Source organism: Glandiceps talaboti, chromosome 6, assembly GCF_964340395.1.
Source record: "Glandiceps talaboti chromosome 6, keGlaTala1.1, whole genome shotgun sequence".
Lineage (NCBI taxonomy): Eukaryota > Metazoa > Hemichordata > Enteropneusta > Spengelidae > Glandiceps > Glandiceps talaboti.
In genome coordinates this window covers 13,064,628-13,091,795 of record NC_135554.1, presented here as the reverse complement: position 1 = coordinate 13,091,795, position 27,168 = coordinate 13,064,628, and the positions used below count along the sequence as shown (strand labels likewise).

Here is a 27,168-nt window from a genome sequence, read left to right as displayed (position 1 = left end):
GAAAATATTAGAAAATATTTGGATTTGATCATAGAAAGTTGATATGTTTTCTTTCATGACCTATTTTGTCAAATTTGATAATGCATACCACTGAAATATTGCAAATGATTTATCACCCACATCTGTGCTTTGATGCCATGGGCAACGGATATTGAGCAGCGACTGGTTTATCAGTCTCAAGTTATTGATTCGTTATATCTCACCACAAAATATGGTATAATTATTTAGTCTGAAATTCATACTTTAGTCGAGATTCGAGTCATCACATTTTGATATATCGGGTGAGTCGGATTAAGACACTGACTTTTCTATCATGTGAGTAGGAATACCAGTGCCATATGGTATTATTTGGTGAGTGTGTATGGCGATGTGACAAGTTGCATACATTTAATATACTCACAGCATACATGCACTCTTGTAAGAACCCTGCAATTCAAAAAATATATTCATTAAGATTTCAAAATTCTGCAAGTTAATACTGAAAGTCGGATATATAATCTGATGATTACACATACATTCTAAGTCTCTTGCGATAATTGGTAATGTATCTATTATTTAGCATACCCAAAAATTCATATAAGATAGAAAGAAAGCAAATTGAATGCACTTTACATGTAAGGGTAAGAAATGACAATGATAAGAAATTTGACCATAAAGAAGATGAAAAAATAAATTATTTATACCTTTATGCTTTTGCAGACCTGGGATTCATCTTTGACCTCTCAAAATAATTTATTATGACAGCACTACTATCATATTTATTCATAACAGTTTTCTATTCAATCTACGCCTGAGGGATTGATTTACTATCCAATGTTTTATTTTAAATTACATTTACAGTTTTGTTTATGAGTGTAATTGACAGCAAATTAATGGTTTCGTATTAAAACATCATCGAACATGAATTGAAGTGCAACTGACTTAAATTGTCATGGAAAGACATAGGAAGATTGCATAAAAGTGACGTGATGTGTCATAGAAATATAAATAAAATGATTTTTATAAAAAGTGAAGAATTGTTTCATTTAATGTCTTAAATTTGCAGAAGCTGCAACCGGGTCAAGTAATCAAGTACATATTCACTAAATATTGGTAAAAAAAAGACACTGTATCTGTTAAATATTTGCCTTAGTTAGTTTAGTAACATGGTTAAATCTTGTGTGAAAGCATGGTTTTTATTCTATCGCTATGTGAAAACTGCAATAGTTGTAAATGAAAAATCATTTTCGATCAGACAACCACAGTATAGTAACTGACAATTATTACAGCTAAAATGATTTAGGCTTGTGTTTTACAGGTGTCGTGTACAGTGGAGATGTAGAAGTAATGAAGTTGAAATGTTGATTATCAGTTAGAAAATAAACAACTGAAGCCATTAAAATCATTAAATCCACATGTAATGTTTAATTCATTAGAAGCCTGTTTTTACTGTACTGTGAAAGAATAGCAAATGCTTATCACTGTTCAATGTGATTGAACAAAAGATCTTGATATGTTTGTGGTGTCTTTGTTATTGCTAGTCTAGAATCGAAATATGTTTATCTTTGTGTCAAAAACGTAATGTCAGTGAGGGAAACAGCAAGCCTACAGCAGTTTAGCTATAATACTAACAAATATACACTTTAAATGCTAAATTGTCTTATCTATAAGTGATACAGTAACATGTTGAACACGTAATCACCGTTGATGGGGCTGATTTTAGGTTGTGAACCCAGTTTCAATTTGGTTTGATTTGTTGTAGTAAATTATGTATACAGGTACACAAAATATATTTACCCTCAGGTGATTCAATACTATTTAGGGTGTACAATATTACGAATACTTCGTTGTATCAAACAAAACACATTTCAGTTGCAGCCAGCCCAGCTTTGAGGTCAATGCGAATCTAACCTATTCCCAGCATTAATCATTAGCAACTAAGATGTCATGTTGCATCTGTGTAATAGAATGCTTGAACGTTTTTGTCTTAGTGATATTTGACCCTTGCATTTTGATGAAAACTATATTTTATAAATTAGAAGGTGATGTTTACTTGTATTCCTGCAGGGCTTAATTCCACATTACTACCGATAAACATTTGCGTATGCTTACTTATAAAGTAGGGGTTTTATGACTAATATTAATACATTTTGCTATATAGCTCTTAAACATTTGCTAACCACAATAGAAGGCTAATTGGTCTTCATTTTGAAGGGCTTTCATGTTATTGCCTACTTTAAAAAAATGGGCGGTACATCAGTCACCAGTTACCTTACATACATACATACATACATACATACATACATACATACATACATACATGCATACATACATACATGCATACACACATACATACACACACATACATACATACATACATACATACATGCATACATGCATACAGGCATATAGGCAGTCAGGCATACATACATACATACATACATACATACATACATACATACATACATACATTTTTATTTTTTTTGTTTTATTTATTAAGCCGTGTACACAAGAGAAGACATTGGCAAGGAAATATACCAAAAGAAACACTGGTGTTTACAATGTCTTGAAAATATTAAGTATATCACTAAGATATCTAGCTGTGACACTTACTAGCGTATCATCTACAAATGAAAAAAATGTACTTAAATAGAGAATGGTCAAATTTAAGTAACTGCTACTGTAAACTAAATAAAATGTCCACGTATTCATCTCATACAACTGTATAGATCATAATTTATTACACATATATTCTATGTATACATACATACATACATACATACATACATACATACATACATACATGTATTTTCAGTAACGACAACAGTCACACATGTATTTGTCATCAGAAAAAGTGTATTATAAAGAAAGGGTGTATCTTAACCTGAGGATAAACCTCTCAATTATTCAAACGCACTCATATGAGGTTCGATGTAATGAAAGGTCAGCAGGCTGTTCACTATTGTCAAAAGTGTAACAACAAAAATCAAAATTCAGGAAATTTTAATATGGTTTTGGACTCATTTACTTAATAACACTGTGAGAATGATATATTTGTCAAGGTTAATAATAATACCATAACTTGCCTATAGGTAGTTTACAGTAGTAATATTCTTCGACATAAAAAGAGCCATGGGGTTTGTTCTAGTTTTTTTCGTAAAGTTCATAAATCATTATATATTTAACCATAAGATGCATCTAGGAATTATAATTTTGATTGGAATCCATCATGACAGACTTTGTTAATTCATTATTCATTGAAGGGATACCCGGTTAGAAAATTGCAATTGGTTGAATAACATTTAACTGATGCAAAATGAAAATAGTAAATATGTAAATTTAAGTATAACAAATATATTAAAGGCACATTTAATCTGATCTGCTCGGAGGAAACGAAATACTGACGATAGCATGTTGTAGAAAATGCACCACAATGGCATAACTGCAACAAGTACTATGGTAGACTAAGACACAATTGATGCGAGAAAGAAGTGGGGTGACAATGGCATTTGTGATTTAAAAGAACCTAAACCGAGACTATAATGAAATACGCTTGAAAACATATAAAATAATATTTATTCACGGGTTATCTATCTTGATATTATTATTACTAAAATTATATTTTCTGTTCGTAAAATCCATTTCGTCCATTATGGGCTGGGAGGACGTACATTATTGTTTAAATAATGACACCCACACTTTAGACACGCTGACATTTTGTGAAATGAAAACAAAATGCAAATAATTCTAACCCATTATTAGAAGTCCTTGGAGTCTTCGAAGAATTTACGCATCTTACATTCTATGTAATCTACTGCGATGGGCTCGGCTGTAACAGTGTATCACAATTATTTGTATTTTGATATTGCTCTGTTAACAGAGCGAAATCTAGTCAGAACTGTTCGAAGCGCTTTGGTTTGAGTTTTGTTGAGACCATAAGTTTTCGTTTGAACATTTCTGTACCTGTATATCCGTTTTCATTAGTACTGGGCCGGCGTGTCTAAAGTGTAATCTATCGACTTTTAAGTCAATCTACTTGACTGATCAGTATTCGTTTTATAAGTAGAAAAGATAGGTATTGCTTAAGTAGAAATATTGACTACTTAACCGATTGTGTTTAAGTGAACATACAATATCATCATCTTATCAAGAGTGTATCTTGTTTCATCCGCCATCTTGCTATCAATATATATGCATAGAATGATGTATGTATTTGGTGATTGAGGAATCGTGGCACGTACATTTAACTTTGCCATCGATCAACAGTAATGATACGGTAAATAAAAATTATCGAACGATGACGTTCTTTGATCTCTTAGTTCGGACACGACGATATTTGTTTGCGGAGTTGGCGCCAAACTTGGAATCTGAGTCAAAAAGTAATATCATAACGTCTATACGCAAATGAGGTCAACCTATGTGGTTATTTGCATAGAGTGTGCAATAGCGACCTGGGCATCCGCAGGGAATAGTAAACTAAGTTTCAGCATGATGCCAATTATTCTAACAAACACTTCACAATTTGACTCAAATGCTGTTAACTGTAAAGATCCGATCATTGCTGATGAATGCTATAATTCTAACCATGGACGGAAGTGAATGAGTTTTCGATCAACATTTGCATCTTTGTCTTAAGATTTAAAAATACTTCACAATGATTTAGTACGATTTATAAGCTATTCCCACATAAAATTTAACATTCGCCCTACCTTTATGCTTAACTGCTCATCCGTCAGCAAAGTAGATATGTTCTTAGGGAGAGAAATTAACTTTCCAGCTCATATATTTTACAACCCAAAATCTCTTAAATTAACAAGGCAAAACGTTAACACAAGAGTAGGCATAATTTCGTAACCATTGGTTATCCTTTGCTAGATGGGCAAGTTTAAGGGGCCTAAGGTAAAAGTGTAGTGACATTCAGGCTATGCACAACAGGTGGGACAATTATATGTAAGGAATATACTTCACTTATGACATAATTTATGACTTCACAAGCTGTCCGAATGAAAGTAGTCATTTGGAATTTCAAGACACTGTTTGATGGTAACTGCTGCCAGTATGCAGGGCAAATACGCATCTCAGCATCATTAGGCACATATAATCGTATCCGTATATTACTTTAGGTTTTAAGCTGCCATCATAAGTTCTCTGTTAGTTCACGCTTCATTTATTTCCTCTAGAATTCTATCCAAACCGTTCCTGAGAATACCCTAATTTTTTGAGAGCACATCGTCGGTGATATTTGAATGATTTACCTGACCATTATAGTATTCCTAACTGGACCTTAAAGTGTTTGATTTCCATGGTTACGTCATATCTAAGGTTGATTTAATTCTTTTTATTTCACTTTATCTGGCTGGCATCAAAATAATGCTAGTAATGTTGAATCATCTTTAGTCCTTATCCTGTATGATACGATTCAATAAGAGTAAATATAATATATCTGATAGTATGATAGTATGTATGGCACAAGTTGTATCTTGAAAACAATTTCTTCATATAACGTCAAATACTCAAACGGAAATGATACAATTGTAGAAATCTGTTATAGAACGCTGCCGATAGATAGTGACAAGTAATATACGTGTACAACTTTCAAATGTACTGCAAATATAGTTATACTTTGTAAAAGAATGCAACTTCTAGAAATGCAAACAATTAACAAAACACCATCCTGATGAGCTCTGATTTTCAGGACTACGAACAGCTAAACCTTTTTTTTCACTACACATATCTGGAACAATTGTCAAACAAACACAATCCAGTCCAGCTCAGGTAACAAACAACAATCGGATAACGATATTCTATTAGATTCACTTGAGTCTGTTTCACAAAAAGATACTGCAACTTTATACAATCTAGACACTACTTGCTTTGGGAACAGAACAAAGTTCCAACATTGTGTCTACTTATAAATTATGCGGGTCATTCTCCTTTCATTTCATCATGACTATGTTCCCTGTACGTCCTACTATATTGTACTCCCCCTGTTTCCATTTATGTCTTACACTCACAGGCTTTCTTTTCAACACAATATCTTAAATTTATTTATTAATAACAACCTCTCATTGTTGTCTCATTCCACAAGCTAAACTTTGTACCACTTTAGTGGTTACGCCTTACATTTACTCGGAACCTTTCGGCTATGCAAAACTATTCCTCACTCGCTGATTAATTGATCAATCGCCGCTTGTCAGTAACACTGCAAACTTTTGCTCCGTCCTGCCTAAGTATAAATTCATGTAAATCAGCTGTTGTGTCCTGGGTTCGTTATTTATAAACTTACCTCTGTGCATGTATGACTACTATAGTTGGATATTACTTAAGACTATTTCGAGGAAAAAGATGAAGAAGACGCCTGCATAGCTGTGTTTCTGTGTACGCCAAGTATGATACTCTTTGGATTCAAAATTAAGGAAACATTGTCGGTATGCACATCCTGTGCAATTAACAGTATCCATTGTAATTGTTTAAACGCAATAATATAAACATGATAAGCAATTGCCCGTACTTTCTTATTAAAAAGACATGTGCCAAAAAAGTGATGGATTAAGCCTTATGTTTATTAATACGGTGATATTCGTACGTATACATTTATATGTACATGTACACGTGCATATATATATATATATATATATATATATATATATATATATATATATATATATATATATATATATATATATATATATATATATATATATATATATATATATATATATATATATATACACACACACAAATACACATACACATATATATGTACAATGTGCATATACATATGCATACACATATACATAATCAAATACACAGATAACCAAACCATGACTCTAGATCTGGAAGTGATAATATCTAGTTAACTTGACGTGGTATGTTGTTATCCCAGAAAAGGTTTGCCATCATCCATGCATCTCCATCTCTTTCATCTCGTCCATTAAATATGACCTTTTTATGATTTAGTCATCCATCTCAACTATTCTACAGCGTTGGTATCCGTCTTACTTTAAGCGTAATTGATGATAAATCTGTGTACAATCTTGGGTTGTGAAATGAATGCATAAGCGCATTTTAACAATTTGGAGTTAAAAGTTCATTTCAAGTTTTGCATTATCAGGAGGGTGTAAATAAAACTAGAAGGGAAATGTATAACTTTCTAGACGTTATGCTGGCCCAACGCAATATACATCGCAGATATAAGCTTCACATATTGTCATGAATAATAGACAAAGATCGGGACTAAACGTAATCCGTACTACTGGGTTAAAATTAATTTTTCATGCAAGCTAGCTTTCTAACGTACGTAATTGCAGTTAGACATAGCGAACTATTAAATTTCACAATATTATGTTACCAAACAAATTCAAAAACTATATTCTTTCTCTCGTACGTAACATTGGGTTATGCCGTGTGTCTAATTCAAACAGACGCGATAAGCACCTAATAGATGTAACTATTCTTTATTGAATTAACTAATTTAAGAATGTACCAATGCTGTTTCAGATGAGAATCAACTAGAACATTTTGCACTTTGTACTTTGAATTGTGCTCACACCTTAAAGCTGAAACTGGGAGGATTTAAAAAAAATTATGTTTTTAGGTACGATAACTTACTCGTTATATCATACTCTATAAATAGCATTGCATCAATTGTAAGTAAACGCATTTTTTGTAGCTGCATACACGATAAATCAAATTGAAGAGATTTTTGGGTCCACACCCAAAAATCAGCTTCCTCAACGGTGATCAGGATGTCAAGCAGTTTCTGTTACTGCTTTATGGATAAAATCGGCCACTGAATAACATGTATGTGTGGTCTAAATATTGGTATTTGAACAGTTGGCGGTGAGTATATATTGTGGTTGTCTGATCGAAATACGATACTCCAATTACAACTAATACAGTTTTAACATTGTGACAGGTTCAAAACCTAGCTTTCGCTCAAGGATTAACTTGTCACTGCACTACCCACATATAACATTGATCACAAATTAACATATACAATAAGTAATTGACATTAGTTTAGTGAATATATCTTTGGTTAGTTTATGAAAACAAATGTCCAGTTTGCAAAGAGTTCAGGTTTAAAACATCGAATGACAAAGTTTAACTCGATATAATTTGTTTAAAGAAATAACCGAATATATAGTAAGCTTTTATGATGTGTAACACTATAAAACTGTAAAATTACTGTTTTAAATGTATTCATGATCAGTGCTTACATTTTCATGAATATTTTCAGTTGGTATACATTTATGTAGAACAATCACATTCTATCACGTTTAGTCTTGCTGTTGTTCTGAGTGGCATTCCCATACGACAATATACGTGTGTCGTTTGTTACAAACCACCTGCCATTAGATCATTAGTCGTTTTAATGAAGTGTCCAGGGTAGGACGTGAAACTTGCCATTCAAAACAACATAAACTCCAGTAAGTTGGTTTGCAATGGTCCCATATTAAAAATTAAAAAAGTATACTATATAAAATTGAACTTCAATGAATAATAACGCATATTCTTGATTATCTAAATCATAACAGACTGCGTGCATGAAATCGTCATCGATATCGTCTATGAATATACTGTTATCGTATCAATGTCATATGCATCTCCCATGTATATTTATACAACTGTTTCAAAGCATCTGTAATGTTGTCTAAACATAGAGGATTAATATGGCCGATTTGTATAACCCACCTAGTGTTCTTCTATTGTCATAACAATTGTATTGAAATACTCAATTACATGTCCGTATGTACCAATACATTGATGTAATTAAGGCAGATTAACTGCCTGACACCAATCAGCTGCTACTTATGTATACAACAACAACGCTTTGTGCCAGATGGAAGTTTCCAACTCGCCTTGCTGCCAAAACTGTAAAAAGAACCAGGCTACCCATTCATCTATTGGGGTGAGGAGAAGAAGGTGTAAAAATGACACTTGATAAATTTACAAAGGAAGACAGTTTGAAAATGTTTTGTTGTTCTTTACTAGCCTGCAGCGAATTTCTAGTGCTGTCCAAAATGAAATATGGACCTTTGAATCCAATACCAATATGAATGTAAACCTGAATCAATGCAAGTACCACCAAAAGCGTAATAATTATTTAAGTCTGCATCGCACTGTTACGTGTTATGGATGAATATATAGGAACATTATCAGACACATGTATGCACTGAACTGATTTTGTTTTATTTGTTTCGTTAGACAACGCCTTTAGGTGCATCATGTTTCATACTCAGGGATTTCTTAGACCGTAGTGAAGGTCAAACTGTATAATCATATATATACATCATGGTATGAGATCATTTGAACCAATCATGTCTTTGCATACTGAAATTGTATCACGCAATAATAATTCAGCACTCAAATACAGTTTGGTATTCATACCATTCGAAACTAATGCGATGTCAAAATCGACAACCACAGACAGACAGAAAGAATGTATATTCGTATACATAATTCGATTAAGCATGTTCTATCAATCAAAACATTGTGGCCTACACGTCTTTTTGTTGTTATGAAATACATCTTCATTTTCTAATCTATTTTGTGTATCACCGATTTCGGTCTGACAAACAAGCTCGTATTTGGTTAGACAGATAGAAGATATCCGTCTGTAGATTGTAAACTATAGGCCAGGTATGATGACAAAGGGCTCCACAGAAGTATGTATTTGCAGCTTAGGGTAATCCGATCGCTTACACAACTTGAATAGAAATGATAATACAAGCTGTCGTATCTGAAGTAGAACGAAGAGTGCTTCTATTCAACTCATGTTGAAAATATCAAAAGTAATAACCACGAGAACGTATGGTGACAACTTCTTGTAAATTGTTTGCTACAGCCGTTACGGTGACAATTACGTGCCACAATAGCGCTGATGAATAGAAATTATAAAGGGATGTATGAATCCTACATGATGTTATCTTTGTGTGTATGAACAATACCTATCGCTAAAGTGCGTTCAAAATCACACATCGGTATAGAGAGGCAAAAATGGTTGACATGGTGAACGAGCAGTGCTTGATATACAATATAAACAACATATTATTAAAGAACCATTTTTTCCTGAGGATAGAAAACACTATCGCTGAATACAAAAATGGATTAATAAGAAAGTTTTTCTTCCTGTAAATTCACCCTTTGTCCTTAGTCGATCTTCTTATGGCTATGAACCATGATTGCATCCATCACGATGCATCATGCCCCATTTCTTATTGAACATACATTATATTATTTAACGTGTCAGTTGACCCATTACGTCTAAAAAATTACTATTACCTTACACATCATTCTTCTTCGACATGACCCATTTTCACGACCATCAAATTGGAAGCTAAATATAGTGGTATACTCAGATTTATTAGGATCAGTCCGTTGACTATTAACACGTTTGACTAAATACAATCTCATTGTGTAAACAATATCACATCATGCCGTTAAGAACCCCATTAGTTGTCACGTTAACTTTACAATATCCATGGAAATACTCATTCCATTCACAGTAGGGGACACATTTCATGGATTTAGCTGTCTCGCTTCAGCATATTATAAAATCAGATCATATACCATAACGCACTTGGTATGTATTTATTTATTCGGATGAATGCACAATATATTAACGTCAGGTATTATTCAGTATAATGCTACTAAAACCAGCTGCAATTTGAGACTAAAAGTTATATATTTTCATATGCACTGTTGCCCTTTACGTCTCTTCTTATGTGTAAAGGTAAGATATATTTCGATACACAAATTCCAACGTTTAGGTGTCTGTAGCTTTGAACAGCTTTTCAGCTCCACTATTAGCTTAAGGTTTGGGTTGATTCTCCATTATGGCCCATAATCCAGGAAGGATATTCAGATTGTTCATGTCATGTTGATACGAGATATTTTTAATAAGTATTATGGGTTAATAATAGTTAGTTCCAACTTCGCCAAAACCAGTGGTCGGTATTTCGTGTGCAACAGCCAAATGGTGATGTATTTTGCAAAGGTAACAAAGGGGTGGATAGATAAGTGCTTAAAAATTCAGAAACTGTATGTAAATATGCATAACAAAGAGACCATGCCAACAGCAACAGTGCAATGATATATTGCAAAGATAACATCATGAATGGATAGGCAAGTGAATAAACAATCAACAAATGTATGCAAATATGCCTAGCAACAGGACCATTCATAGCACTGTGAGTGGTATTTCTGCATAGTGACACAAATCGTAAGACATGTGAAACGAAGGAACGAAGAGGTGATATCGGGTATTATGACCGATTAAGCATACCTATGCCAGGGAATCCGAAGAGAATACACACAAAAAGAAAAGAGCACGGCCTTATTTGCGCTTCGTAAGTAACGCGACTCTGTTGTCAGATGACATTCACATAGTTTGGATGAAATGTTTAAAATCGTCACATTTAATGGGATTTCGGTGTAAATTTTCATAATTATTTCGAAATACAAATTTTGTATTATAATAGGTCCTCTAATTGTTTCAGAAAATGCTTTGATGATACGGAATGGTCGACAAAGATTATAACTTACTACTACGTTTGATAGGCTAGGCTAAGTGTGCACTCTACTACATTTGTGGATTAGATGGCCTACTGTCGTGTCGGAGATACTGCAAACGAGATGGATGTACCTGTGCAGTTTGGTTGTGAATTTGTAATTTAATATAGAAATGATTCTCGTAAATAAACATGGTACGAGCAATTTGGTAAGGATATTTTTATCAACATTTCCATGTCGGTTACCATCATCATGAACGATGATCAGAGCATAGATATATGACGGTACGGTTGAGTCACATCATGCAGTAAGTTAAAGAAAAAGTCCAGCGAGACTTATTCTTTGACTATAGTACATTTGGACTGACTCCCTGATACTTCGTGTATAAGTCAGGATGATAACATCGCATGCTAAGAAACCACCTTACATATGCTGCGCCATTTTGGGTATTTCCTGCAAGGTTAGGGTTTCTAGGTCTACCTCTAGATCTGGTGATTGCATCACATAATATAACAATCTCTTTGTGCTGACACTCTTTATATTTGTCAAGACGTAGTGATTGTGGTAAGCATTGGGACGTTTCCTGCAAGGTTTTCCCATCAATCTTTGCAGGAAATCCCAGAATGGTTCGTACGATTCTAGTCGTATTTTGCATAAATCTGTCAACGTGATCGACCAAACCTATCTATGGAAATGACTACTACATCATACAGTGTATATACAACACTGGTGGATTAATAGTATCAATCAATCTTAATGGCTCTTCTTGTTATCCAGCTCTTCTATCTCACCATCCGATAATCCATTTATCAATTAATTATTCAATGTACAATCTGGCCAAAATGCACCCTGTCAATCCATCATCTCCGAGTAGGCATACGCCATTTTGGGTATTTGTTTTTTCTTTTTGGAAAATGAATTACAGTATTAATATAACTATATCAAACTATCTTATGTGCATGATGTTATTCTGATATCTTTCTGCCCTTTTGCACACACACATCAATTTGTTACACACAACCAAAGTCATTTGCCTGGGTGCCAGGTACTGTGATATGTTGCACATTTCGCTTATAGCGAAATAGAAGGGCTGTATTCCGTGTCAACAACTTTGTAAGATAAATTATTATTGGCGGCAAGTGCTTCAAAACTTCAGTCAACTTTTAAATGCGCTTTATACCATCCATGGGGACCGTTAATTTCGCGGCGGGTCTTGTCAGACATGTAGGCGATTTTTACATCATGAAAGGTAACACAATTTTGTACTCAATTACATAAAAAAGCTGCGTAAACTATTATTGATACATTCCCAGTGGAGGTTGGTGCATCTCACGAGAACAATGTAGAATCTAAAGCTGTTCAGACATGTACTCAATAAGCTTGCAATAGCACACGATTACTACTTTCAACACATGCATATCATCTTACCAATGACCCACAAAAAGTCTTAGTGTTAATCCTCTGAGCTAGTTTTATAGTGTACAGTTTTATTCTGAATCAGTGCAGTTTCGTTTCCAGTATTTGAATAAATGGCAACAGCGGTCGTTAACTCAATAAGTCCTCTAACCCAATGAACAAGATTTATTAAACATTACAGTAGTACGTATATGTGTTACGGATTTTGTTTATCACATTGAAGTATATTCGTAAACGAGGTATTTATAATTCTTGACAAGGTCAAAGTCATTACACTGGCGAAACCGTCAGCAATTCAGAAAGAAATAGTTGTTTCACATTGTTGATTTCTCACATGCTTAGTTTCTTACAATCTATCGAGTTACAAACACCGACTTCGTGTATATTATTTCATATTGTTTTTTTTCAAGTAGGAAACCATGGTTAAGGGGTTTTATAAATTGAAAAGAAATCGGAAAAAAATATCTAATTTGCTATTCATATTGTTACTTTCATGGCCATAAGAACTATAATCAACGGTACATTGTTATATCAAGCATGGATTACGTGTAACAATTTACATCATTCATTTAGTACTTTAGCCACTGTACCAAACTGTACATGCGGAGTACTAAAAAAACTTTTCAAGGGTTTGTAAAAAGAAAAAGATGCAACATGTCAACACTGTTCAAGAGCATCTATTGTGTAATACTACACAATCTTCGGGGCAAGATAACTTACAACGTTTAATTAATACTAACAGTGCTATATGCGCTGCGTAGTTATTAGTCGAGCGACCTTTGTATGAATACACCACGAATTCAAGGGAAGGCTATACTATAATACAGCAATGTCGATTGGTGAAATATGCTTACTATAATATGTTTAAAGTGGCAGCAAGATAACTCACAAAGTATTATTCTATATATCCCTAACAGTGCTATATGCGCTGTACATTTATTAGTAGAGCGTTATCGCCTTGCTTTTTATCGATACACCATGAATTGAAGGAAAATCTATATTATAATACTACAAGGTCGATGGTGAAGTCTGGTTTGCTAGATATAATGACTTACTCATAATATCATACACACTGAACAGTATTAGATTACATTTGGGTAAACATATTTGTCTAGCTGTATACATAATAGGTGGTAAAGAAAGCCTATCAAATTGATTTTTGGGTCCGCAACCCACAATCAGCTGTCCAGCACGATCACAATGTCAACCTGTTACTGTGCTATTTATGGATAAAATAGGGAATTAAGGCTATATTATAATACAGCGAGGTCGATGGTGAAGTCTGGTTGCTAGATATTATAACTCATAATACCGTAGACCCTTAACAGTATTCGGGTAAATACATTTGTCTAGGTGTACACATAATAGGTATTAAAGAAATCCAATCAAAACAGACTTTTGGGTACCAAACCTAAAATCAGTTGCCCAACACGATCACAATTACAACATGTTACTGTACTATTTACGGATCAAATAGATCCCTGATTAGCATGTACAAACTCCCACTATTGGTATTTTAATAGCAGTGAATATATTACTAGTGCAGCTGAAACTGAAATATGGTACACCATATCTTGCACTTCTATTTTCATAGTTAACCGAGTGAAAATGTCCTTACTTTTATAAGTGCCCCACTGTGCTCATAATTCATATTTATTTCGTGTGAATTAATTGACGTAGTTTCTGACGTGTTGATTATACTTGTATGGTAAGTGAAACATCAATGTCACTGGTTGCCTGGAAATGCAGTAATTTTTTTTTTTTAAATAAAGCCAAGCAACCCCCACACATAGGTATACCTTAATTATGCTATATCACTATATTCCATGGTAGAATAAACATCCCATTCTCCCATTTCCAATGTCTGTCTGTCTGTCTGTCTGTCTGTCTGTCTGTCTGTCTGTCTGTCTGTCTGTCTGTCTGTCTGTCTGTCTGTCTGTCTGTCTGTCTGTCTGTCTGTCTGTCTGTCCGTCCGTCCGTCCGTCCGTCCGTCCGTCCGTCCGTCCGTCTGTCTGTCTCTCTGTCTGTCTCTCTGTCTGCTTCACTCTGTACTGCAAACATACATAATAATAATCTATGGGAGCCAACTGGGGACTCAAATTATCTGTATCAATTTACACGGGAAGAAGAATAAGGCAACATATAACATTTGGATGAATGAACCATAAAGTACGTTGCATAGCCCTTAATTAGATGCAAGTTACAGAAGCAATGGAGTGTAATGACTCAGGGAATAGTACAGTTATCCGAGTTAAATTAAGTTAAACTATGGACTGCAATTGGTCTATCGTTAGTCCGTTTGAGTGCACGAGTTATCAAAGAAAGGGTATCGTAAAGTAGAAGACCTGAGGACTTAGCTTGAAAGCTAGGAATTCTCCAGGTACATTGGTGCAGTACAATGTTTTAATTTATCTGTAATAAAACATTCTTGTTCGACAATAATAACACACTAAGCCAATATCGTATATGTATTGTTATTTTCTGTACTTGTTGTTGGGATTTGATTCTGGTATTACTTAAATTATATAGGTACTATAAGTTTCTTACTAGGAAACTTCTGAAAGTTTGACTTTTTTCAGAAATCATTTGGCATGCCAGCGTCCATTAACGTGTTATTTTCATGGCTGCTCCAATGGTAATCTATTAGTAAGTAATGTATGCAACGTCTATTATGTCTACAGTTCATAAGGTTATGTAATCACTAGGGGCTGCAGGTAAGTGCATTTAATCTTAATAGTGGAGGAGACAGAGAATAATCAATTGTGATCAATAATACATGTCTTTCCTAAATGCAAGCTAAGGTTATACAATGTGTATGTCAGAATGAGGTATGCCGTGATTTGAACTCGAACGTAAATCGTTCATAAAAGAAAGTTTGAAATGTAGACTTCTAAAATGCTTGATTTTAGTTGTTTTTGAGAGGGGTATGGCTAATGTGCCAATATATGGTACTTTTCTTACTTGCAACGTAATTACAGAACATATGTTAATGTATTGCATCTTACTTGCTTGCTACGTCTAACTGGTTCTGCTGGTAACTGTCGGCAACATCAAACTAATTAGCTAGTCTAGTGTCATATCATTTTATAGAGTGTACTACTCTGCGACGGTTAATGTGGACTAAATGATCCACTTATCTTATTTCATTACCTTTGATCAACTCACTCATGGGAACTCGTTGTCTGTTGATTCTGACACGCTTTGGTTCAGAAGCACGTCGGGGATCCTATGAGAATACTGAACAATATAAATCACATACAAGCACCCCCCCCCCCTAAATGTGTATATATATTGTTCATATATACATATACTTCACAACACGTATAAACAGAGATGATTGCAACCAGCTGCCATTTCATATTTTCAATAAAGGCCTACAGAACATTTCTGGATGATAATGTCAGGCCTCCAAAGAGCACGATTATGTGTTAACATGGTGTAACATGAATTGGATTTCTTATCGAGAGCTCTAATTGCTACCCTGCAGAACATGGGTGACATTGCTTAGCAGGAAAGTCAGCGTCATGCAGCCTGATAATGTCTATACCATCAAGCATTAGCCAGGCTCTGATCCAGCAATATCACTATTAATGATATTCGAAAATTATAAACAGCATGCCCCAGCGTATGGACGATGTCACAAATGCACGAGGTGGGCCGACTAGTATTGAGGTGCTGGAATCTGCTCATACACAACGCTCATTTAAGATCCACAATTTCCATAAAGAAGCTAGCTAGTTTTAAGCCTCTTCTTCTACATTTAAATCTAACAATGTTTACCACAATATATATGTATTTATATACTATATATACACAGATTGGAATGGGTGTAAACATTTCGTTTCGGTATATTTAAGAAATATGTAGGGGTCTTTCACGTACATGACTTCCATAGATGCAGTTTGGCACGTGTTTATATGGTGCGACGAACATACCTCCCATAATATCTTCGAACTAGAAGTATGTCGATGTTTTGCGATATGAAGGTTTGCTTGTCTGTTTAGATAATAAAAGACAATACTGTTCTCAGAACAAAAGTTTAACATTTGGATTGCCTAGTCACATGCTACGTTTACCTGGCTAGATGACATAACATCGTTATATTGGAAATAAAGAGAAGGTAATGAGCCCGATCATTACTATTTTAAAGAATATTCAAGTCACCATTACGTCTTTGAACTAAATTGGGAACTAATGGTCAAACATTCATGCATATGGGTTTATTGTCATCAAATTTCAGTGAAATGGTAACAAAATATGTTAATATTTTTTTTTTTTAATTTCAAAGTGATATTTGATAGATATGGTATTTACATCATATATAAAACGGAAGTTAACCATAAGTATAATTACTACTTTTAAAAACTGAAGCATTCGAAATACTGCTAAATCTTCAAAGTTGAGTGAGAACTACATTGATGGACCCACCTTCAAAAATATATTTTCAGTATTTTCATAATCTCAGTGAAATTTGATAGACTTAAAAGGTCGTTATTTCCTGAAGAAAAGAGATGGCACTGATGGGGGATCGTCAATATTTTACATAGTGGAACCTCTGGATCTACGAACTCAATTGACAACCAATGCTCTTGCAGTCAAAAAATGCAGACGTTTTCAGTATCAACGATTTTAACATAATCTCGGTGAAATTTAATAGACTTAACAACATTCTTTTCTGAAGAAATGGGAAGGCCTGTTAATATTTCACCACATTCTCCATCTAGCCTCTGAAAATGTCAGGAGTAAAAAAAACAAGGTCTGCTTACGTACAACTGAAAACACATGGAATGTGGAACACGCACGAACAACTTTTAGATATTTAAAATATAGATTATTTCACTTGACTAGTTCGTTTATTGAAGTTTGAAATCCCGAAAAAAATGCATTTATTTTATTATTTTCCGTATGGTTATTATACATTTGAGGTAATGTGGTGTGTCTAGCTTGTAATAAAGTAAATTTCATGCTAATTATTGATATAGCAATGTCGTGCAATACTTCATGAAAATAATATGTATACTCATGCCCTTGTTTGATTGGTTGGTTGTTAATAAAGAAAGTCTTTCCCACTTGTTTGTATAGTTTGTTTATCTGAGGGTTTTCTCCATCAGCATATATCTATAAAATGTAAAATGGATTTCAAACTCTATCTTCGACACTAGTAGTAATTCATTATCTCTCCTTGATTGAAAAGATGGTAACCGAATTTCATGGTCAAAGGTTTTTCAAATTGTGTACATGTCTACACATTTTCGTTTCAGCAAATAATCGTTTTGCCACAGCAAAGTACTCGTTGCGTAACACTATAACCTGCAGTTTTAAACCTAAATTTCAGGGGTGTATTACTACTGTAGTTGGTATATAGTGGGATCATATCAACCTGGATACTATATAAACAATGCATGTAATCAGAGAGCTTTGAGGCACACAGAAACACATGTGAAATCCATAGACCTTGGTGGAGGGTCGATAGTGAAAACATACAGAACACGTTACATAAGCTCGTCTCGAGTACACGTTGGATTATGCAGGCGTGTGTGCTATTCAGGCAGTCGACATAGTTTTAAAATTGAAACTGGATAATGTTTGTACAATCAGAATTATTATATTGTACTCGGCCACCTTGTTTGTTTGTTTGTAAGTGTGCTGATTAGTATCCATTTATTGCATTATGACATGCATATTATTCGAGGCTTCGATCCACGTAATAACATCATCTTTACTTAAACACTCGAGTCACCATGTTGCATTTCGATCATCATGATCATGATCACCACCACCACCACCACCACCACCACCACCACCACCACCACCACCACTACTACTACTACTACTACTACTACTACTACTACTACTACTACTACTGTCATCTTTATCGTCAGCTTTGGGTTGACCTAATCTGAATAGCACATTTTGACATTCTAATACGTACATTTAATCGGACGTTAATTAATGTAGCAAACAAATTAAAACACTAATATATATCTAAATTAGTACTAAAGTCACGTGTTCAACAAAACTGTCAGTATAAACGTACAAACCAGTTCAAAAAATATCAATTGATATTGTAAAGGTTAAAACAAAATAAAATGTAACATTATTTGGCAGAAATAATACTGTATCATTTAAAACACTGAGTATTCGCTTCTGAAAGCGACAAGGGCGCAAATATATATATTCAAACATTACTGACTATATAACTCTTAATTGTGTCCTAAAAAGAATTCATTTCCATGACAACGTGTTGAATGCTCCACTTCGTTATGCCAATTAGCGAGATTGTTGAAGCTACAGTGTGTGGCTTACAGCAAAGCATAACTGAGAACCCTTGAAACTCAGATTACATATCGCCTTTCTTTCAACTCAATTAATACTCTAGCAGTATACGTGTCACTATTTAACATGTTTCTTTACGCCACTTGGTATATGCGGTGGTAAATCGGAGCTGTTATGCCAACGACTTGGTTGCACTTCTCGTAGTTGAGTCACATCGGCTGTAATTACATCCATCATTGCATTTTTTCTCTCTCACTCAACACTGTTGTCTCTGATTGTTGAACAAGTTATATTGTGGAAATAGAAATACGTCATATCATTTTACGCGTTTACATCACTGCAGAAGAATCCAACCCAAACAGACTATAGCAACGAGGCCTTTTTTTAAAATCTATATTCAAAAGCCCATGAAGGTTACGATCTCTGTCAAAACACAGCATTTACATTTCTACAATCACTCCAGGTACAAAAAATAATTGCTATGAAGTTATTCTCGTAATATATATTTCTTTATATACACTTAACCTGAGTATCTTTGTGAGAAGCTTCGTGAGAATTTCAAAATATAAGTTACTTAAAAAAGACGAACTCTGCACAATCTCAAGGCTAGTACGATGGGATAATCAAACAATATTACCCATGAGCATTGAGATTTTCTATATTGTGACATTTACTATTTAATCCTGTTCCGTCATTTTATTGGTTAATGTGGGGATGTGAGTACTGTTAACATTGTCTTTAATTGATTTTAGCATGAGTTTACCTTGACTTTTTTTAATTAATTCGTCTCATAGGTTCGTCTCATAACGTGAACTGATTACACATTTTCTTATCTTTACGGGCTGTGACACTAACAACTATCTTAATCAGATCGTGATTAAAAGTACTATGCGATTAATATTATATTTGCCTCGCAATACTTTCGAAATACAGGGTCTCCATGGCAACCCTGTGAGAGAGAGAAAAAGAGAGAGAGAGAGAGAGAGAGAGAGAGAGAGAGAGAGAGAGAGAGAGAGAGAGAGAGAGAGAGAGAGAGAGAGAGAGAGAGAGAGAGAGAGAGAGAGAGAGAGAGAGGAAGGGGCAGACAGACAGAGCGGGTTGTTCGTTGATATAATACACATCACGTAAGACTTAGTGTCACTGTCGTTTAAGATCAATTTACTAGGATACCCAACAACACTATGGCATGGTTGTTCCACAATTACGTAATACGCATGTTAAATATTCAATATCAACGACATCGATGAATCATGTACTAATCACCCTTGGCGGTTGAATTTATTAACATTTGACAAAATACTTAAATGTCCGTCACTATTGCCAGCACACGGTATGTCAGATGTGTTGTCTAGTTGAGTGTATTTGAGTAAAACAGAATGACGTTAGATTATAAATAAATATAATGTTGGGAATTTACTGTCGAATTAATGATAAATATGGCGTTCAATGATTTATTTTGCCTCGCCTTTGGTTTGTTAGCCTTGTTGTTTGTATTTGTGACTCTCGAAACTACGAGGAGTACAGTAGAAAATGTTAAAAATATTTGATTTTTGTCGGTAAAGGGACATACAAAGTATGCGATACACAAACGTGTAGCTGTTTCCACACAGGAAACGTATTTATCATTTGTATATCTAACTATGAATAGCCACTGTCACTCGGAGCTGACATGACACACTACTCAGTTGACCTATTGGTCTCATAAAAATGTTGCAGTCCTTATAGAGTAGATTATTAAAAAAAACCTTAACGTGTACTAAATGTCGCAGAGCGAGAGAGAGAGAGAGAGAGAGAGAGAGAGAGAGAGAGAGAGAGAGAGAGAGAGAGAGAGAGAGAGAGAGAGAGAGAGAGAGAGAGAGAGAGAGAGAGAGAGAGAGAGAGAGTGTGTGTAAGAGAGAGAGTGTGTGTGTGTCTATTGAAACGCCTAGACACATGGGTCGGCTTACAGACTGTGGGAGTTTTTAAAGAGAATAGATAAGGTAAAACTGCAGGCGAAGTTTAAGTTCTGTAGATATACAGCAAAATATGTGGGCACCAAGCGAGGTGGACCAATTAGAGATGAGGCATTGGAGACTATAACGAATGTACCATGTTCAATGTTCCGTTGATTAAAGAGGTTTATATAATATATAACAGGACGTGAATCGGTAGTTGAAAATGTCGTACCAATAAGTCTTCACATGGCACTAAGTCACAAAGTCGGTTTGTATCTCGTGCTCATTTCCGATCAGTCCACACGCAATTTCCTTAATACATTCCAAGAGATCATTTTATTAGTCCTACAGGCGTTAGAGTCACGTCGCCGACAAAAGGCCAATCGGACAGTATCAAGCCGAAACATGAACCTCCACATCAACATCTTATACCTAAACATTGTCAGTAATTGAATCAAGATTACCTCCACTTTTCGAAAATTAATTGACTTTTGTTTCATCACGTTGTCGTATTTGATCTCTCCTGAATATACTAGCCTAAGAATTTATCAACACTGTAGCTATTTCTATGTAATGAATAAGAAATTACGGAAGTTACAGACCAGTTAATCCCAAAGTAGATTAGAGTTGTAAAATTGATGACAGACATGCACAGAGAAGACACAACGGAGGTCACTTCGCCGTGAACCTTAAATTCTCAATTTCATATATGTTTGTACCGTCTTTAGTTGATTGAATTACACACCAATTTGTAAGAGTTATATATCGTAGGCATCTCTTTAAAACAAAAGTACCAGTGTAAAACCCTTAGTTATTTTTTGAGTCTTTTTTTTGAAATTGCTAATTATTCTCAGATAATTAAATGCTTTGTTAACGACATAGAACGTCACATAAAGGTTTTACCGACGTTCATATCATGTTTCGAATCGTGCGTCAGATGCAAACTGGTGGGATTTATTGCTTACGCTAGGCCTAGTTGTAAATCTTCTATGCCTGTGGTGGATTAATCCTTGTTTCGAACTCTACTAAAAAGATTATCCTGAAGGCGCTATCAAATTTTTGACGTATCGGCAACGCCGTCACATGAACGAAGTTTGTATGGAAGCATGTCTAATTGATATATATATATATATATATATATATATATATATATATATATATATATATATATATATATATATATATATAACTCGGTGAGTATCAATCTGCTAAGACAGTGCTCTATACCGCAGTGGTAGAGCGCAATAGTTTTGGTGGTTCTGGAACTCTTTCTTGGTTGTAACACGGAGTCTCACGCATAGTGCGATCGTCAGACAACTGACTCCTTGTATTGTATATATATATATATATATATATATATATATATATATATATATATATATATATATATATATAATTTTATCTGTTTGTACACCACAGATACGAGGTAAAGCGATTTAAATCAAACTTTGGTTTCTTTTCATTTTTGTGTCTAGTGTATCATAAGTATGCAATTAAAACGCAAGTTATCAGGGCATGGCAAATACAGAAATCATGTCATTATAAGTGGCATTAACGACCGCATAGGTAAAACACTGTACAGTGTATGCACTGTCTAGAGAATGTGGGCAATATGGAAAATTAACGCAAACCTACCGTTCAACACTCAGGGCAGTCAACATGAAAACTGAACACGAGCTCGAGAGAAGGGTAAGGTATGGCAGCAGTTTACACAGGAATTCGCCCATTATCCATTTGCGGCTAAAATAGGCCGGCGTTTGAATCGGTATAACGATGGCGATTATAATGAGATCTGCAGCAGCTAGGCTTGCGAGGAAGGTGTTTGTTACGTTCTGGAGTCGCCTACATTTCTGTATGGAATATATTACAAGGACGTTCCCAACAAGTCCTACAACGAACGTAATGCTGTAAGCGAGCACAACAGGTAACCAAGTCTGCACGGGTGGTGCTTCAATAGATGTGTCATTGTTCGGATTAGTGGAATTGTCAAAAACCTGATCCACAGATGCTGATGCTATCAGAGTCGTATTTGACGATTCTATAAACCCCATCTTCACATATATACAATACAAGGCGTGTAAAACAAATCTGATGTGGTTTTAGAAGCGATGCTTTCCGTTGTATCTACGGGTGGACGATGTCTTCTTTCCCCGAAACACTGCCGATGAGGGAGTTAAACTGGGCGAAGTGATTCGGTCAATGAATTGTCACGCTACCAACCTAACTATACCAACCTTCGAGTCGAACGATGAGCGATGCATTGTGGGGAAATCATCCAGGCTTGCTTTCTACAATGTGAATGATGGGATTTACAGGCGAGACAAATTATGAACAGTGAAGTAGAACAGTATAATAACGATAAACGAAATTAACCGAAATGATAAGACAATTCAATGAAACGAATTAATATTTCGAAAACCTCGTTGTGAAGTCATCCGTATGGACTTTCCTCTACGGATGCAACTATACGCTATAACATGAATATTGCAAATCTGCACCAATTTAATCCTAGAATATATATGTACCGCCAGTAGCAGTATATCGCCTTGAGTCCAAATGGTTAACAAGTTTTCTTGATAAAAGGGGACCTCAGCTAACAATCCACCAAGCATAACCTTTCGTGTGATAAAATCTGTGCAGATAAAGCACACATCATATGACTTGAACAACACACAAAGATTACACCAAAGTGTTAATCGTATCTTCCGCTTGAATATATTTATATTTTTTTCAATTAATTTTTCATTAAATTGTGTTGTAGCGACCTTTCAAACATATATAAATGCCACATTCTACTGACTGATGGCTTCTACGAGTGTTTTATCAAAAATTGATGTCTTGGAAAGAATATTTGACATCGGATATGGATTAACCCTTCAAAGCCCGATACCCTACTAGGATGTAATTACATAGAGTTACAGTAACCGTCATTAAGGGTGATATGAAGGCTTTCCCAATAATGATAATAATGATGATGACAACTTCAAGTACAAATTGTCGAAGTTGTTCTTGAATCATTTTTTAATTTAACCAGGGTCAAAACTTCATGACAAATATAGAAAATATGTGTTGACTAATAATGTTGGTACATTTTATCTTGTTTAAGTTATTTGACTTTCTCGCTGTAAGATTGTGCAGCTAGATTGGGTATTTGTTAAGGATGTGAAAAATGAGCCGACGTATAACATCATACAAGTGACATCATACTTTTACGGTATCCTGCATATGTAATGGCTATTTCCACAAAATAATTCTGACATAAAATACTTCTTTCTTTGAGGTTCAATGATCAGCACATTCGAATGGTGTTAAGAAATGCAAAGCCTGACATTTGTCAGTTTGGGTGGTCTGATTACATAAATGAGAATACGCATTGCGCTTTACGCTTTTTTTCTCACGGTTAGAAACCTAAGGGAATCTTAAATGTACGCCAAAGCTTACCCTCTCAAATGTATATACGACTTTCATCGACCTTAATATTAAGCCTGTTTTCAGCCAGATATGCTTCTACTAGTATGAATAAGCACTTTTTCGTATGTATGTATGTATGTATGTATGTATGTATGTATGTCGTGATTTGTCATTTTCACCTTTATATGTATCTACCTACCTACCTACCTACCTACCTACCTACCTACCTAGTGTTTTTTTTAAAAACTACAGCCATGGAATAAACTATAAACTACACCCAAGAAAGAGTTCCAGTACTACCAAAACTATATATATATATATATATATATATATATATATATATATATATATATATATATATATATATATATATATATATATATATATATATAAATCCAGTTAAAATAGCATTGAATCTATTCAATGCAATTACATTCAATATTACAGAAATATAAATTGTATATTGTATAAATACATATACGCACCATTCGAGACTTGAATTTAAAAAGTTTCCCATTGGGGAATGTTTATTTTTAATTGCTCACATTAATATTTCGTAGTAGGAGCGGTCCACTGGCAACGTCAGATACCTTGCTTCCCTAGACGCTAATCTCCATTTCCAAACTCAATCATAAAATACAAATCGTACAGTTTAGAAATAGCTATATTTGCAAAATTTAAACAAACTAGAAATGGCTGAAAGCAGTTTGATTGGAATAGCCTAATGCATGTACCTTGCTTCCCTAGACGCTCATCCCCATTTCCAAACCCTGATCAATCATAAAATACAAATCGTACAGTTTAGAAATAGTTATATTTGCAAAATTTAAAAAAAAAAAACTAGCTGAAAGCAGTTTGATATGAATAGCTTAATGCATAATCAATGTGTTCGGCGCGTCAGTCATACAAAAATGCTTTTAACATACTTCGTCATCGAAACATTAACCTTTAGGTTAGAGTAAAGCTGTCCGTGTGTGTCGAGGAGAAGAAAAAGAAAATTTGAGGAAACAATTTAAAGAACGCAGACATCATATCCTACATATATCATTATATTAACGCAATCACTTAGGGGCCGTTGTCTTCGAGTTGAACAACATACACAGTTGAGTTCCTGGCATACAAGTCCTGCTTTCCACATCCTGCTGTTCGTGATCTGGTTGAATAGTTGCAACAGCCCTCCTTTGCGGATGAAAGCTAATATGTTTGTGAAAGTCAGTGTAGGCGATAGAAATCCTCAAAACAAGAAGTGTTATTCATACAAAAAAAATTTGAGGCGTTTGTATAATACACATTTGTATAATACAACATGGAAACATTGCCGTGAGGCTCATGTCAACGGCCGACAACATGTACTTATATCGTAAAAAGAAAATGTTTAACATCTTACCATAGTTATTAAATCGGACAATCTGTATTCAGTCGTACGTTGAAACCCAGAGCCTGGTAATGTGGAAGTTGATAATGACTTCTGATATAACACAATTTTTGTCTGTTAAAAAAAACCCCGCTCGCTTAAATATAAACCTAGTCGAAGATTCGAGCTGCGTTCTACATATTTAACTAATAAACGATTACACGTTTTAGAGATAATCAATATAAAACCTACGTAAGCAATGGCATACACGGCAATCCATAGAAAAATATATACTATGGATACATCGATATCGATCAACATGGTCTAGTACTTTGAATTTCATAGCCAACAGAACTTCGCTAAAGTTCGTTGACCGCAGCAGTATCCACTAAGACTGACTACGTTATGAGCGATTGAAAAAAATAACTTTAATAATTCAATGATATGCCAAAACAACTTTAGCAATTCCTCTCCTCCCAGGCCAGAGCAATGTTATCCGTGATGTATGACCTTTCGTATCGGTGTCAATACTCTTGACCATGACGAATGGTTGGGAATAATCAATTGACCTTCAACATCAATAACACACAAATGCAATGTACATCTGGTGTTTATTATTTAGTGGATGGTATCTACAGAGAACCTATTACTACAATGAAAGAAAAAAAAGTTATTTATAAATGATGATAGACTAATTAGAATAAGTTGATAACAATTATACAGGAGCGATATTGTGTTGTTACACATCTGTCGATTAAACTGGGTAATAAGACGCTTAATATTAAACGGCTGGTTAATAAACGCCCAAGTCATAAGACATATATACATAAATTCCTTTCTCTGATAAAGAGATATAGAATGCATTAACACCGTTACATGGTTAATGCCACGGACAATCTGTATTCAGTCGTACGTTGAAACACACAACCTGGTAATGTGGAAGTTGCTAATAACTTCTGATATAATACAGTTTTTGTCTGTTAAAAAAACCAGCTCGCTTAAATATAAACTTAGTCGAAGATTCGAGCTGCGTTCTACATATTTAACTAATAAACGATTACACGTTATACCAAACCTACGTAAGCAATGGCATACACGGCAACCCATAGAAAAATCTATACTGTATAGATACATCGATATCAACCAACATGGTCTAGTACTTCATAGCCAACAGAACTTAGCTAAAGTTCCTTGACCGCAACAGTATCCACTAAGACTGACTACGTTATGAGCGATTGAAAAAATAACTTTAATAATTCAATGATATGCCAAAACAACTTCAGC

At 34.7% G+C, this 27,168-nt stretch overlaps 1 protein-coding gene across 1 annotated transcript in view; it reads right to left on the bottom strand.

The window, feature by feature from the left end:
* LOC144436862 (QRFP-like peptide receptor) overlaps positions 1-23,170 on the bottom strand; it is a 35,464-nt gene extending 12,294 nt beyond the window's left edge. The window contains exon 1 of the mRNA XM_078125722.1: positions 22,755-23,170. Coding sequence (XP_077981848.1) covers positions 22,755-23,170 — 416 coding nt within the window. The remainder of the gene's footprint in view (positions 1-22,754) is intronic.
* Positions 23,171-27,168: the final 3,998 nt, after the last annotated feature.